The 17192-nt window shown below is 38.5% G+C and overlaps 1 protein-coding gene across 3 annotated transcripts; it reads left to right on the top strand.

The window, feature by feature from the left end:
* The first annotated feature begins 2105 nt into the window (after positions 1-2105).
* Positions 2106-15434, top strand: sim1b (SIM bHLH transcription factor 1b). 3 transcript variants are annotated; one of them, XM_051892406.1, is made up of 12 exons: positions 2106-2269; positions 2472-2813; positions 6760-6833; positions 7046-7135; positions 7210-7318; positions 8285-8370; positions 8462-8661; positions 8826-8932; positions 9033-9180; positions 10712-10859; positions 10946-11285; positions 13213-15434. In XM_051892406.1, exons 2-12 carry the CDS (start codon positions 2639-2641, stop codon positions 13725-13727), a joined length of 1992 nt encoding a protein of 663 aa, XP_051748366.1. In that variant the 5' UTR covers positions 2106-2269; positions 2472-2638; the 3' UTR covers positions 13728-15434. The 3 variants fall into 3 exon arrangements, with proteins under 3 accessions (XP_051748366.1, XP_051748365.1, XP_051748367.1); XM_051892405.1 differs by having other exon boundaries at positions 6760-6857; XM_051892407.1 differs by lacking the exon at positions 2106-2269 and having other exon boundaries at positions 2785-2813; positions 6760-7135; positions 7214-7318.
* The last annotated feature ends 1758 nt before the right edge of the window (positions 15435-17192 follow it).

The following is a 17192-nucleotide window of genomic DNA, read 5'->3' as shown; positions in this document are numbered from 1 at the left end:
CTGTGTTAACCGCGGCGCGTTCTGGGGGGTGCGCGTTCTCGCCCACCGCACGCGGCCTGCTAATGACACGAGCGTATGCGCGGCCGCGCTCCCATCAAACACACACAGATTAATGTGATGATTAATATGATCGACAGATTATGAGCTGTTTCCACATCTTCAAACCCTCTCCTTTCAAACACGCGTGTAATGTGTGCAAAACATCACGAGCGACAATACACATATTTACAATCACCACGAATTATTATTATATTAAATTATGTTTTATGTTAAATTAAGTCTTCATATGCAGTACCAAATGTTTTATTTTTCCCACAAGCGATCATTTTAATTAGGCCTAACTATAATTAGTTATAAAAATAAATAACATGATATTAATTAGCCTACAATAAATAAATAGTATATTAATAATTATCTATTTATATACTCTAAAAAATCTTGGGTTATTTTTTCTACCTAAGTCCTGGGTTGAGCCTTTTGGGTCATTTTTTTGGGTTATTTTTTTCAGCGTTTGGGTAGTTTTTGTGTTACCCAGACCCTGGGTCGGACGTAACAACCCAGCGGTTGGGTAGTTTTTGTGTTACCCAGACCCTGGGTCGGACGTAACAACCCAGCGGTTGGGTAGTTTTTGTGTTACCCAGACCCTGGGTCGGACGTAACAACCCAGCGGTTGGGTAGTTTTTGTGTTACCCAGATCCTGGGTCGGACGTAACAACCCAGCGGTTGGGTAGTTTTTGTGTTACCCAGACCCTGGGTCGGACGTAACAACCCAGCGGTTGGGTAGTTTTTGTGTTACCCAGACCCTGGGTCGGACGTAACAACCCAGCGGTTGGGTAGTTTTTGTGTTACCCAGACCCTGGGTCGGACGTAACAACCCAGCGGTTGGGTAGTTTTTGTGTTACCCAGACCCTGGGTCGGACGTAACAACCCAGCGGTTGGGTAGTTTTTGTGTTACCCAGAATATGTATGTATATGTATTAAAAAGTATATAAAATATGCTATACTATACAATATGATCTAAATTAAAGGAATTATCTTGTAAACCAGTGGTTGTGTGGAGTATTTAAAAAAAGTTGAGAGGATTTAAGTTAATCCCTAAACATTAATTCATGTATGAAAGAAAAATAAAAAAACTAGTATTATAGTAAAAATGAATCAACCCATTATACTGGGTTAAATAAACAACCCAATTAGCTGGGTAAAATTAACCCAACATGTGTTCTGTCCTATATTTACCCAGCCCTTGGGCTGAAAACAAGCCAAAATGTTTTTTTTTAACCCAGTGTTTTTATATGCAGTATTTTTGCACGTCCAGGTGTTTGTCAGGTTACTTTCCAAAAATATCCCGATCATTTCCTGCATGTAAAAACAGTTCTGAGAGGGATTTTGTCATGCACGTCCAGGGAAAAAAAGGAAAAGAAAAACCTGATGTTTTCTTGTGAAAGTAAAAGGCTTTTGTTGGTGATAAATAGTTCCTGTGAGGTTAAAGTGTCAGCGCGAGCGTGATCTGGAGCTGCTGCGCGTGATTTTCTCTCTCTCTCTCTCTCTCTCTCTCTCTCTCTCTCTCTCTCTCTCTCTATCAGGATTCATTTCTCCAGCCTAAACCAAAACAGCCTGTGCTGTCCACAATATAATCCTAATTTTACGAAAACCCTTCTTCTTCTCCTTAGTTTTCTCTATTTCCCCTCATTTATTATGAATTCTGACCTTTGTTCTCATTTCAAAAAAGTCTGAAAAATGCATAGAATTGCACAGAGCAAATGAAATCCGAACATTTTTAAATCCTAATGCAGTAAATTTCTATCGTTATTTTGTAAATGAATTGATTGCTTTCCAGAGGCAAAATGTGCATGCGCATAATCTAGATCTAATTCGAATCTAGATAGATTACATTACATTTAAACAAACATTAAATATAGGCTATACTATGAAATATCTAAAGGTCTATTATAGAAATCGAAACTCTAATTTTTATACACTTGTTTTGTATTAAAGGCTTTAATTGGTCTGTCTGTCGACACAGATGATTAGAGAGTTCACAAGTTTGTCTTCTCTCTCACACACACACGCGCGCGCCTTCAGAAGCTCTGACCAATGAGCGCGTGAGTGACGGTAGGACCGGACAGCACGGGACCGTTTCAGACACATACACCCGGTACCTGATGATGAACAATCACCGGAGGAGATTCCAAGCTGTAGAATAGAATAGAACAGAACAGAATAGAATAGAATAGAATGTTGTGGAAATATTGATCCCAAACAAAAGCTGGTGAGTAGCTATACGTTAATATTAATGTTTTTGTGAGCTTTACTGTTGAATAATAGTGTTATTTTTTTAGGCCTGCTATAGTATTTTTTATTATCATAACAGAATGCTAAATTAAATATTTTGGTGTAGTAACATCTTGTGTAATTGTGTAGGCTGATAATAAATAAATCACGCGGAATATTATCCATCTGCATCTGTTTAGATTTGGGGAAACGGAAGCAGATTCGTAAAGTTTCGCTGCTGTCTGAGGCCTGCGCGGGTCAGATGCGCGTCCACGCGTCTCTTGTACACCTGTCCGGTGAGCTCCGCGTCTCTCTCGCTGGATGTATCGAGACTTTTAAAGGGATTTGAACTCAATTAAACGGCACGATGAAGGAGAAATCGAAGACAGCGGCGAGGACGCGCAGGGAGAAGGAGAACAGCGAGTTCTACGAGCTCGCCAAAATGCTGCCGTTACCGTCCGCGATCACGTCTCAGCTGGACAAAGCGTCCATCATCCGCCTGACCAGCAGCTACCTGAAGATGCGACTGGTGTTCCCGCAAGGTCAGATCCCCTCATTAACACTCATTCACTAATTAAACATGCTGGGTTTACGCGCTAAAAAATAAAGAACCTTTAACATTCCATTCCACAGAAGATTTTTTATTTATAGCTAGTGCAAAAAATATTATTATCATTAACACTAAGAAACAAAAATGATCACTGAAAGGTTCTTCTACGTCACACACCCGTTTGGAACATTTATTTTTAAGAGCGCGCTCTGAATAATTAATAATAATAAGGAAATTTTTTTACGCCGGTTCTCTATATTTCTTAGGAAAAAAGTTCATGATGTTTCAATATAATATCAGAGTCAGAAGGGGGAAAAAAACATAGTAAATTCTTCTGTTTTCTATTATTTTATCTTTTTTTGTTAGGCCTAAATTATGTGTTTCTGTCTGAGAAACACGCGCTAAAAATATGGACTAGCACGACATTATTCATTTTCTGTCACATTAATTTATATATATATATATATATACATACAGTGCATTCAAGCGATGTGTAGCTATTAAAAAAGCGCTATAAACTTGGCTTAAAAAACACTGAATGTGGCAGAACAAATTCTATTCTATTCTATTCTATTGATTATTACAAAGTGCATTAGGCCTAAACGATAAAACTGTTTGCGCTTCAAACCATGCGTTTATAATTACGACAATATATTAAAATAATATGGTAGGAAATGCAATATTAAGCAGCATAACGAGCTAAAAATAACTGGAACATTCAATGTACAAATAAGGTGGATTGGATATATGATATATCAGACCTTCTTTTGTGTTTCAAATCGATTTCAAATAATTGTTCAGATTCGAAATGAATTCGAGTTGAATTATTGGACGTGAACGGAGTGTGTTTGAGATGATCGGAAATAAAAATCTGATACTTGGTCGTTTAAAGCAAAAAAAAGAGAGGTTTTAATGAGATATTAGACTTTGAACCACTTTTTTTGTATCTAATTATTTTAAGAGTGACTGACTGTGAGCCTCGAGGCCTGAATATGATAGATAGATAGATAGATAGATAGATAGATAGATAGAGCTGGTATAAGTGGTGTTTGTGAGAGGATCGAGTTGCTCTGAGGGTCGTTCTCTCGCGGTCACGAGCGTGACTGCGCACCCGCCGCGCTCATTACACCGGGGCGCGTGCAGACCGGCTGTCTGGACACCGCGAGCACGAGTCACTTAAGAGCAGATGAATTTATAATTGATGCTCGAGCGGGTGATTTTTTTTCTTCTTCTTGGAACGGGCTGAACAGTCTGCATCTGACAGAAACATAATTTTCATTAATTAAGCAGCTTAATTTACAGCGATGCCAAGAAAAGTAACGTGAAGTGTGATAATTAAAGCAAATTGTTGTTATTTTTTCCAGCAGAAATCAGTGTTCGCCTCATCATAATGCTGTGTTTACAGTTATCCGAAGCTGTGGACAATAAATGTTTGATCAGAGAGCCTGATAGATAAGAATATTCAAATTAAATGACAACAAACTTTAAAAACTCATATAAATAAAACCACTTAGTCGAAAAGCACTTCATTTTGTTTCCTGCGGTATTTGAATATCTTTTTCTGCGCCTGTAATCTAATAAAAACTGAATATAAACGTTGCCTTTTCACCTTCATATTTATCAGCTTTGGAATAATGCAAATATGGAGAAAATAATGCAAACTCAATAAAATCCACTGAAAGCCCATAATTATATTATTGTTATAGTAGTAGTAAAATAATATAATTTCATAATAATAATTATAGATTTCGTTGTGTGTGTGTGTGTGTGTGTGTGTTTATAGGCCTACATGTGTCATATTTATTATAGTGTCGATGAAGAAACTAAAGTTCATGTTTAAACGTGAATTCATCAATGACTTTCATTGTAATATTTTAAATAATTTCTATTCTATTCTAATTTTATTTTTTAAAACAATTGCATTCTTGTAAAATCTATAATAAAGTGATTAATGATTACAGTACTTTGTCTATGTAGCGCGCGAAACGGGGAAAGCTCGTGAACTGTGTATTAACATGTCAGTCACGCGGATCCGCGCGTGTTTGCGGCTCATGTCCGTGATTTGCTTTCCTGACGGCACTGTTTGTTCACGAGCTTAGATTCACTCACACCATCGATATGATTACTCTCTCTCACACACACACATGCACGCGTGCGCGCACACACACACTATAAGCCAATATATTATCATTTATCATACTAAGCTAAGTGAATGTTATTATAATTATAACGATTATGAGTATACACATTATACAGCTATAGTTAATAATGATAATAATCATCATAATAAAATATTATAAAAAAACTATTTTATAACGGATTTAATTATAGCTGACGGTCATTCTACAGAACTGGTTCAAAGTCAGAGTTGGAAAAATGTCTTTTTCCACAAATTTTGTATGTATGCAAATTGTATAATATACACATTTCTAGTAATTGTGCAATTAATTCTCATATTGTATTTTCAGAAAGTTTTGGAATATTTTTCCTCTCCCCAAATTTGTCACTACCGAAACACAATAATAAATCATTTAATAAGAAGGGTTACATTGACCTATTAAGATTTTGTTTACATTTACCTTGTAAATATATATTTTGCTATTTTTAAAAAGGTAAATCAATAACAATTACAATTTTAACAATATTTCAAGTGTAATTTATGAGATTTGTATCTTTTGAATCCAATCTTTCTTTGTAAAAGTCATAAAGTTTATCAAGCTGATTTCACAGTGAAGGATTCATTAGTTTGAATAAACATTGAACCAAACACTATAATAACATCTTAGTTGATCATTCAATATACTTTATTTTTGACAAAACATCCCATGTTTTGGTAGTGACAGTAATGTGTTGGTGTGACCAAATCACGTTACAGAATTTAAACTCACACTAAAATTCTAATGATTTGCATAACTGTACTAAAATGTTGTTTATTTCCCCCAAATAAATGATCATGTGTTCCCTTTTGTCACTACCAAAACAATGATGTCACTACCGAAACAGTCACGACCGAAACATGTGGTGAAGTTTCGGTAGTGACAATTTTCGATATTTTTAAGCCGCTCAAAGATGATAATCAGCACATGGTTAACTAGCACAACAGTTGTACACACATAAACTAAATTTTATTGAATAACCCCCAAAAAATGATGTTTTGGTAGTGACTGTTTCAGTAGTGACAATTTTAACCACTTTTGAGACTAACTCAGTGATGCTAATCAGCACATGCTTAGCTAGCACAACAGTTGTACACACATAAACTAAATTTTATCAAATAACACTCAAAGTTTGCTTAATTGCAGAAAAAGGTGTTTGTTAGTGACGTTCCTTAAAGTTCCACACAGATTTTCAGCGTTTTGAACACATTTAAATGATGGAGCTATCTACTGTGAAAGAGAGGGATGAGAGGGAGGAACACAGGAATATTTCCAGAAGTGTGTTAAAATCAGTCTCAGACAATGACTCAAACACACACTGTTTCGGTAGTGATGTGAAAATGTGGGAGACATTTTTTTACATAAAGTTTATAAATAAATATATTTTTTAACTTTACTTTTTTTTTTTTTTTTAAACCACAATGGAAAAAATTACAAAAATTATTTCAATATCATTTCCACAAGTTGAAATCTAAGGGTCAGGGTTTGGGACAGACACCTCCCAATTGAAAGTACCCAATAAATGATGATTTTATATATATTAAGCTTACTGATATTTTAAATATTATTGTGGGATTCAATAGATAATAGAAGGATCATAGTAAACATCTAAAATTTGAATACCTAAATGCTTTTTAAATGTGTTTTTGGTTGTGGGACAGCAGTTTACACCAATTCTGTAGAATACATGTAAGTTGTATACACTATAAAGCAAAGTGCACGAACCGCTCCATATTTGTGATTATGAATTCATCATGCTGATGTGATTGTGTATTTGTGTAGGTTTGGGGGAGGTGTGGGGTCGAGCCAGATCTATAGATAACACCACGCATGAGCTCGGATCTCATTTACTCCAGGTAATAATCAGCAAGATGCTTCAGGTAATATTAAGACTTTTTTATTATTATTATTATTATTATTATCGGCTTTAATCATTCAGAAATATTGCAGGAAATGTTTTAAATGTGAATGATGATAATGCATGCCTGGTTGTTGTTTAATGATGCTTCTTTGCAGATTGTTCTGTGCTTGTTTCTGTCATGACCTGTGTGATGTTCTCGATCTGCAGACGTTAGACGGGTTTATATTTGTAGTTGCTGCCGATGGAAAGATCATGTACATTTCTGAGACGGCGTCGGTTCATCTGGGACTCTCACAGGTGAAGAACATTCTAACACCAGCGTTTACGCGGTTCACATCTGACAGTAGAATTACAGAAGTCCTTTCACACAGGTAGAATTGACCGGAAACAGTATTTATGAATATGTTCATCCGGCCGACCATGACGAGATGGCCGCGGTTCTGACGCCACAACCGTCATACCACTCGCACTTCATCCAAGGTAAGACACTGTAGAAAAACTGAAATAGTATTTTCTTGTAAAATGTACAAATTTATGTTCTAAAAATGTTGTGAGGCAATCACGAGTTACGGAGATAATCGCAAATTTTTAGGGGGGCTGGATGGAAATGTAGCCCTCATAAAAAGGGCGTATTGGCGCCGCTGGCATCAGTGTAGACAGAATCAGTGATTATAATGACTTCTGTTTGCTTTTGACGCGACGCTCACATCCAGCGTAGGCAAACGTCAGCTGTTAAGAGACTGAATGGCAGTGGGCATGAACTATGGTGACAGTGGGTGGGGCCTATTGTGTGATGATGTATAACTATTGGTCGATGTCTTGCTCTGGAGGCAGGAATATGCAGATGTATGTTGTGAGCCGTTTTTGGAGCTTGATTAAATGCTCTGTTTATAATGAGGACGTTTTAAAGGATTAGTTCACTTCAGAATGAAAATGTCCTGATAATTTACGCACCTCCATGTCATCCAAGATGTTTATGTCTTTCTTTCTTTAGTGGAAAAGAAATGAAGGTTTTTGAGGAAAACATTCCAGGATTTTTCTCCGTATAGTGGACTTCACTGGGGTTCAGCGGCTCACGTGTGACCTTTCCAACATGTGTGGAGCATCACAGAGCAGTGCAAGATGAGCATTTGTTGGGTAAAAAGTATATAATTTTTATTTTGTTTAGAAAATGTCCGATGGTTTCTCTAGATAAGACTCTTATTCCTCGTCTGGGATCGTGTAGAGCTCTTTGAAGCTGCACTGAAACTGACATTTGGACCTTCAACCCGTTGAACCCCAGTGAAGTCCACTATATGGAGAAAAATCCTGGAATGTTTTCCTCAAAAACCTTCATTTCTTTTCCGACTGAAGAAAGAAAGACATGAACATCTTGGATGACATGGAGGAGAGTAAATTATCAGGACATTTTCATTCTGAAGTCAACTCATATTTTTCTCATTTTAGAGTATGAAGTGGAGCGATCCTTCTTCTTGAGAATGAAATGTGTTTTGGCTAAGCGTAACGCCGGGCTCACGAGTGGAGGATATAAGGTACAAACCAGTGCTTTATTTTAGATTTTTCATTCATATTTTTAGTTACGTGCTGCATTAATAGAGCTGTTGGCTGACCTTTGACCCTCAGGTGATCCACTGCAGCGGCTATCTGAAGATCCGGCCGCTGGGTCTGGACGCGTCTCCGTTCGACGGCTGTTATCAGAACGTGGGTCTGGTGGCGGTGGGACACACGTTACCGCCCAGCGCCGTCACCGAGATCAAACTTCACAGCAACATGTTCATGTTTCGGGCCAGTCTGGATATGAAGCTCATTTTCCTGGACTCAAGGTGGAGTGTGAGCTGTAATAGAGATAACTGATGATTAATACACAGGACACACACCGGTACACTGTGAAAAAGTTTTATACATTTTTCTTCTCCAGTAAATGTATCTTGATTTAAGAATGTTTAGATATTTGTGCTGGAAAACGAGAGTGTTCTGTGCCAATCAGGGTTTCAGAGCTGACAGGATATGAGCCACAGGACCTGATTGAGAAGACCCTGTATCATCACGTGCACAGCTGTGACAGTTTCCACCTGCGCTGCGCTCATCACCTCCGTGAGTCCAGCTGCACCTCAACACTGATCTTCATAGTACAGTAATGCTGTAATGTTTAACATGTGTGTGTGTGTGTGTGTGTGTGTGTGTGTGTGTGTAGTGCTGGTGAAAGGACAGGTCACCACTAAGTATTACCGCTTCTTGTCGAAGCACGGCGGATGGGTTTGGGTTCAGAGTTACGCCACAATCGTGCACAACAGCCGCTCGTCTCGGCCGCACTGCATCGTCAGCGTCAATTACGTCCTCACGTGAGTCCCACACACACACACACACACACACACACACACACACACACACACCGTTCTCTTCCATACCACTGATGATGGAGTAAGAAACAGATGTTCAAGCATCTGCAGGTTTACCTGTGTAAGTGTGGAAAGTGGAAAAGTGACAGTATTTCAGATGATTTCAGTCATTTATCTCAGCCTCGTGTCTTTATGATGTATAAACACATAATGCATAGTGTGTCTCACACACCAGATCTGAATATGCATATATGAGATTTGAAAGCTGCAGATTTTTAGTGAATAAAAGAGCTTAAGTTTTGATCTGTAAAAGAGTCATATGGACTATTGATTTTATAATGAACAAATATATATATATATTCAAAAGGTTGAGGTTGGTAATCATTTTTTAATGTTTTGAAAGAGTCTCTTCTGCTCACCAAGGCTGCATTTATTTAAAATTACAGTAAAAACAGTAATATTGTGAAATTATTTTATTATTTATTTTATCCTATTTATTATATGTAATATTTACTAAATAATTTGTATTTTTTAAATATTTAAATAATAATTTTATAAATAAAATAATTATAAGCATTTTCTAATTTAAAATAATTATTTAATGTTTATATTCAAAAAAAATTTAAAAAGTATTTAAGCTGTATTTATTTGATCAAAAATACTGTAAACAATCATATTGTGAAATATTATTACAACATAAAAAACTTTTTTATCCACTATACCTTCTTTATTGTGTTTAATATTTAATAATTAGTAATTTTTATTAAATATTATTATTATAAATATTTTTAATTTATAATAAATATTTAATATTTATTATATTTACTAATATTTAATATTTTGGAGTTGGAAAGATTTTTAAATGTTTTTTAAGACTTTATTTATTTTTTTGACTTTAGTGAAAAATACAGTATACTGTGTAATATTATTACAATTTAAAATAATAGTTTTTTTATTATTTATAATTAATTCCATATATAATGTATACTTTTTATTAAATATTATTATTATTATTATTATTAATATTTCATCTATAATAAAGAAATAAATAATATAAATATTATAAAATAAATATTTATTATATAATAATACCGATCATATTTAAAAATATAATTTATTCCTGTGATGGCAAAGCTGAATTCTCAGGATCTGGTATGGACTGTTTTTCTGTCAGTCTGTGGTTTACAGTGCGGGTCATTCTGAGGTCATCTGAAGCTACAGTATCACTGCTGTCAGAAGTGATGAAAAACCTGCAGCTCATTATACAAACATGATAAGAGCAGAATAAAGGCTGTTGACTCTCTGTCCCGGTAAGTTCAGTAGTTCAGATAGAGGCTACGGGGTCAAAGGTGACGAACACAAAACCACAGGTGTGAAATCAATGAGAGACATTTCACAAGCGCTTCCTTTGTGTGTCAGGAGTCATGTTCAGGGTTCAGAGGTGACGACCGCTGAACGAGCGACTGATCAACCCTCTACAGCAGACAGTGACATCATCATAATAACGTGTGTGTGTGTGTGTGTGTGTGTTTAGGGACACTGAATATAAGGGCCTGCTGCTGTCTCTGGACCAGCTGAACCCCAGTAAACCTGCGTTCCCGTACACGAACCACACCGAGCGAGAGGACAAACCTCAAGTGTCGAACGCCAGGAGTAAGATCTTGGTTTCTCCTTACTCACAGGTATCACATTCACTTCTCACTCTCAATCACAGACGTAATGTGCGTTTTCCAGGGTTTTCATCCCTCACTTCCTGTTCCGTGTGCAGCAGTTCTCGGCCTTCCAGCCGGATCGCTCGGATTCCGAGCCCGACAGCCAATGGGGCGGCAGTCCTCTGACAGACTCCGCCTCTCCGCAGCGCCTGGATCACGGCGACGCTGACAGACGCTTCCCCGAGGCGGGAGTTTCCCTGTGTTACGGTCTCTCTCAGGCTGACGTCATGCACATGGCCTCACACGCGTGTCCTCCAGCACACGCACACGTGCCGCCGTGTGATCCGGCCGGACGTTACGGCTGGTGGGACGCCACGCGATCTGTCCCGTCTCTTACTAAAGCAACTCAACACAACGGAGGAGAGTTCGACGGCAGAGCGTTTCCTCATGCTCACGGTGAGCCGATTAAAAGCTGCAAATGTGTCACATGATCCTTCACAAATCACTCCAATGTGTGGATTTGCTGCTCAGGAAACATTTCTGATCGAAAACAGCTAGGATTCATTTATTGAAATAAAAAATCTTTTGTAACATTATAAATTGCTTTTGATCAATTGAATTCGTCCTTGCTGAATAAAAGTTCATTATTTAAAAAAAAATATATAATAATTTTTACTAATTTTTTAATAAAAAATAAAAATATTTAAAAAAATTTTTACTAGTACATCAAGTCGACTTTATTTACTTTAATACATGCTTAATGTGGCTATTCTGCAAAAAAAATCATAATCTTTCATCAAAACAGCTTTTAAACGTGTTAATTTGGGTAAACTGGCAAGCTGGTATTGAGGCATTGTTCCCGGGATAAAGTGATTGATAGTCATATTTATATTTAAACATGTTTTTCAAAATTAGCATTTATTAACAGCTTTAATTGTAAACAATTACTTAATGCACTCTAATGTGCAGATAATAGACTAAAAATATATAAATATAAAAACACAAAAATTCATAAATCATTTATCAGTGAGTTTGAGCATGCAGATATTCATAAAACACACACACACACACACACACACACACACACACGAGAAGAGAGATGTGTGTAACACTCTTAAATTAAGTGATGTTTGTCAGGAAGGAGGAGAGTCGTCTCTCGCTGCTTCTGCTTATTTCAGAACTGAAACACAAATCAATGGAAAAATGAAGGAAAATCCCTTTTATGACACTGTTCTCTTGTTACTGTTTACACCAGAACTATCAAGAACACGTGCAGGTCAAACCTCGACACACAGAAAAGAAGAAAAGAGGAAATTATATTTTGCATGAAGAAAATTAAGTCTATGGAAGCACTTTTCTGCCACATAAGGAAAAAAAATCTTTCTTAAAAAGTCATAATTATTAACTAAAAAGTAAAAAATTATGAGATAAAGTTGAAATGATGAGATACTAAATCATAATTACGATATTAAAAAATGAAATGTTCAAATTATGAAATAAAGTTGAAATAATGAGATAAGAAGTCATAATTATGAGATTAAAAAAATGGAAATTATGAGATTAATTGAAATGATGAGATACTAAGTCATAATTATGACATAAAAAGTCATGAATATGAGAATAAAAATGGAAATTATGACATAAAACATTGAAATTATGAGATACTAAGTCATAATTATGACATAAAAAGTCATAATTGTGAGATAAAAAATTGAAATTGACAAAACGCTGGAATTATGAAATAAAGTTGAAATTATGAGATAAAAAAAATGGAAATTATGACATAAAATGTTGAAATGATGAGATTACGTTGAAATGATGAGATACTAAATCATAATTATGAGATTAAAAATTAAAATTGACAACATTTTGATATTATCAGAGTTGAAATTATGACAAAGTTCAAATTATGAGATAAAATTATGACATACTAAGTCAATTTAAAATTGTAATTATGAGAATAAAATTCAAAACTGATAAAAAGTTGAAATTTTGACGGTCATAATTTTGACTATATCAGTTATTACAAAATTATGAGATTGACACAAAATCATAATTATGAGATTAAAAATGTAAATTATAACAAGAATTCTTAATTATGAGATTCTGACAGTCACAATTATGAGATAAAAAGTCATTTGTGATTTGTGTCATAATTATTATTTACAAAAGCATGACTTTTTTCTTATGTGGCAGAAATGGGCTTCCATAGAAGTTTATTTTGAAATCCCCCCCAGTCCTCATTACTTTGATGTGAAATCATGTAGATTTTGCCGTATTCACAGATCAAAGTCGCACTGCTTGTACAGTAATGAGAATCTGAAGAGAATAATGAGAACACGAGTAACGCTCTGAAACTGAACGATGTGTGTTTCACCGGCAGCTCACTGGGATGACGAGTGCGTGGTCAGTTCTCCGGAAGGAGGAGGAGGGTCGTCGGGTGATTCTGGAGACAGTTGCCATGACAACGGGCCGTTTCACTCGAGCCCACGGGAGTCCGAGAGGATGGAAACCCTGATCAGAGCCAAACAGGAGCTGATTAAGGTGGAGGACAGTCAGATGAGAGATTACCCCTCTTCCGTCCTGTTTTCCTCCATGGTCTGCCGAGGGCCACCGGGGCCCCGCCTCATCCTGAGCCGAGACGACGACCAGGACGGGAGAAGTCCCGCGTCTCTGTCCGGTCTGAGCAGTCCGGGGTCTGCGGGCGACTGTCGGCAGCCGCTGGACAGAGAGACGCTGGACGGGCTGGTGCGCTCGGGTCGCCTGGAGCCTCCCGACGGGGCCGAGAGCCTGAGAGCTTTTCCCGCTCATTACGATGTGAACTCACACATGCACTTTCAGACGAGCGCCGCGCACACACACAACGGCACGTCGGTCATTATCAGCAACGGCAGCTGACGGGAAAAACGCTCCTCTACCTTCTCAGCTGGAGACGAACCGATCGGCTAAAAAAATCAATGTTAACATGGAAAAAAGAAGGAAAAATCCCTCATCACACCAGTACTGTCAAGAACACGTGTAGGTCACATCTCAACCCGAAGAAAACGAATAAATTATATTTTACATGAAGAAAATGAAGTCTTAATTCTCATTACTTTGATGCAAAACCAATTCCAGATCATTGGAATTACAGTAATGAGAATTTGATTATTATAATCATAAAATAATAAGCTTCATTTTGTTTGTGCAGAATATATTTTTTGGAAATTTGAGGTGTAATATTTTTCACCCACAAAATTATCAACACTGTCAACTGAAATTAAGTTTTATACACAATCAATTCAATAAATCCAAAAGCGTGTGTTTACTGAAGTATTTTCAGGCTGAGCTGTGGATTTGACTGTATGACATACTCTAACATCATCTTTGCTTTGATTTCTGCACGTATGCAAATATGACTAGATGCATTTTCACATGCATAAAACGTGTATTTTTCAACTGAAGTCTGTCGTTCTCCGGGATAATAATGTCATGCTGGTGTTTCTGTCATGTGACATGAGTATCAGAGCGGCTGAGAAATTACTGCTGTCTGATGTCACGTCCAGATGTTAAACACATTGGAGAATTACTGTGTGTGTGTGTGTGTGTGTGTGTGTGTTTGTGTTTTGGGCCTCTCGCCACAAATGCCTCTAAGGCATTCAGATGCATTACAGCTCCAAACCTCTACACACACACACACACACACACACACATTCATATCTCAAAGATAGTAAACAAATAAACACACTGCTCACAGTAATGTGATCAAACCCATAAACAATTAAGTATTAAATTAAGTATTAAACTTAATCCAGCAACACACCATAACCATAAGCTCCACAAGTTTAGTAATGAATTGTTCAAACATTCTTCATGACATCACAGTATGATATCCAATCAGCTAGAACCTCTCTGATATGCTCCGCCCCTTCAGCTCTGTCTGTCTCCCCTCAACCCCCCGATGGGTTTCCCGTCTCTGTGTTTCTTGTTGTGTCTCAGTAAGCGTGGTAATGTATTCTAGCTCAGGTCTGTCTCATGGGAAGATTAATAACTAATTACTACAGGTCACTCAAGCAGATGGGTCTCCAGAGTGTGTGTGTGTGTGTGTGTGTGTGTGTGTGTGACTGAGAGGGAGAGAGTGCGTGTGAGTGTGTGTGTGACAGAGAGTGTGTGTGTGAGCAAGTGTGAGTGCATATGTGTGTGTGTGTGAGAGAGAGTGTGTGTGTGTGAGTGTGTGTGTGAGAGAGAGAGTGTGTGTGTGAGAGAGAGTGTGTGTGTGCGTGTGTCTCAGTCGCGACTCTCATGAATTCATGTCTCCTATCCCGAGTTGCACCATGTACAGGATTCTGTATCAAAAGCTGCAGTGCCGTGAGCAACAGATGGCACAACTCACACACATGAGATCCACCAATAGCAAAGCACAACCATCCAATCAATTCCCCACAGACAAAATCAAGCCCCGCCCTACATTTGTTCTTGTTCCAGAAGCCGTTTTACTTATACATACGGCACAATAGGAGAGGAAAGACCAGCGCAGCTTCCCTTTCATGCCGACTTTAAGAATCAAATCCTATTATCTTTCTAACTTAAGAACAAATAAAAAAATTTAAAAAATCAATCAACTGTCATGTTCTTCTCATTTCCACAAATGTAAGTGGCCCAGATCAGCATTAAAAAACATCAGATTATACCCAGCTAACAGGGAACGTTCTGGCAAGGTTCCCTTAAAGTTACGAACAAATGAACGCTCTACGTGATTGCATCGTGAAGCACATGTGAAGTCAGTCCAATGGTGTGACAAGACATCAGAGGCCTCTGAGGGTATTCCCCTCCGGGGAGAAGTGGTCAACACCTCGTTTTACGGTGCACATTTCCCCTCTGTGCCCTCAGGGGGCCGTTCTGCCAACCCTGCCACCTCGCGTACTTCGGGGCGCAGCAGTCTCCGGCGAGTTCTTATTTCAGTGTCGTGTTCGGAAACGTAGCAGCGCTGGGGATGCATCTGAGAAGGGTCTCAGAGCGACCAGTTCGGTTGTTCCCAGCCGGTTCGCTGCTTCAGGGCATTGGAGTTGTTGGTTGAAAAGCACCAGAGGGCAGTATCAAGAGACTGGTTCCCTTAGTAGGTTATCTGACAGCGTGGAAGCTACTGCCAAATATATGTCATTGGGTCCTGTGCACAGTCGAAAAGTGTTACGCTATTCAGTTGGGGTCTCGCCCACCCAGATTTATAGGGGTCCTACCCACAGTGGTGGGCCCCAAGCAGGCTTATGGAACGAGAGGTAAAAACTTTGTTGGAGAAGGGAGCCATAGAATGTGCACTTTCTCCCGACAGAAAAAAATGTTTTCTACAGCCGGTATTTTTTCAGAAAGATGGGGGGTGTTGCGTCCCATTTTGGATCTGAGTCATCTGAACCAGTCAGTCATGCAGCTCAAGTTCAAAATGTTAACCCTGAGACAAATCAGGTCACAGATCAGATCTTAGGACTGGTTTGTCATGATAGATCTCAAAGACGCATCCTTCCACAACACAGGAAGTTCCTGAGGTTCACTTTTGGGGGTGAAGCGTTCCAAAATCAGGTTCTTCCATTCAGCCTAGCTTGATCACCCCGCACTTTCACCAAATGTGTGGATGCATCACCGTTGCATCTACAGGGTATCCGCATTCTGAACTACATCGACGATTGGTTGACTTAAGCTCAGTCGCATCGGTTAGTGGGTCGGCATCGAGATGTCGTTCTTGCTCACATGAAAATGTTGGGGTTAAACACCAAAAAGAGTGTACTTTCTCCAGCACAGAGGACCACTTTTCTAGGCATGGTGTGGGATTCGGTTACAATGCAAGCACGTCTTTCTCCGGCATGCATCGAGTCGATCTTATCACCCGTAAACCAGATAAAGCTAGGCCAGGCACTCACTGTGAAACAGTTTCAGAGACTGTTGGGTTTGATGGCAGGAGCGTCCAATGTGATACCTTTTGGCCTGTTGTATATGAGAACCCTACAGTGGTGGCTCAGGACCAGGGGGTTTTCCCTGACGTGCTTATGTGTCTTGGTTATGTGGAAGAAACCCTGGTTCCTATCCCAAGGTCCCATGTTGGGAGCTCCTTGTTGTCGCAAGATGCTACCAACGGATGATTCTCCTTACGGGTTGGGAAGCGATTATAGACGGTTGCTCAACTCAAGGCCTGTGGAGGGGACACCATCTCTCCTGGCATATCGCTTGGAAATGTTGGCTGTCTTTCTTGCTCTCAAGAAGTTCCTCCCAGACCTCAGGGACCACCATGTGCTTATCCAGTCAGACAACACATCAGTGGTCGACTACATAAATCACCAGGGGGGTTGGCGCTCGCATCCACTTTGCAAACTGGATGCGGTCCCAGGGAAACTG

The sequence above is a fragment of the Ctenopharyngodon idella genome, chromosome 4, assembly GCF_019924925.1.
Source record: "Ctenopharyngodon idella isolate HZGC_01 chromosome 4, HZGC01, whole genome shotgun sequence".
In the NCBI taxonomy this organism is placed as follows: domain Eukaryota; kingdom Metazoa; phylum Chordata; class Actinopteri; order Cypriniformes; family Xenocyprididae; genus Ctenopharyngodon; species Ctenopharyngodon idella.
The sequence above is the reverse complement of the archived record's forward strand: the minus strand, read 5'-3'. Positions and strand labels throughout refer to the sequence as shown.

What these genes read in the sequence shown, in the direction of transcription:
- sim1b (XM_051892405.1), top strand. Translation starts at nt 2,639, where the DNA reads ATGAAGGAGAAATCGAAGACAGCGGCGAGGACGCGCAGGGAGAAGGAG. An exon ending in TTCATCTGGGACTCTCACAG is followed by an intron (nt 7,136 to 7,209) that starts GTGAAGAACATT and finishes CCTTTCACACAG; the next exon opens with GTAGAATTGACCGGAAACAG. An exon ending in CTCATTTTCCTGGACTCAAG is followed by an intron (nt 8,662 to 8,825) that starts GTGGAGTGTGAG and finishes TGTGCCAATCAG; the next exon opens with GGTTTCAGAGCTGACAGGAT.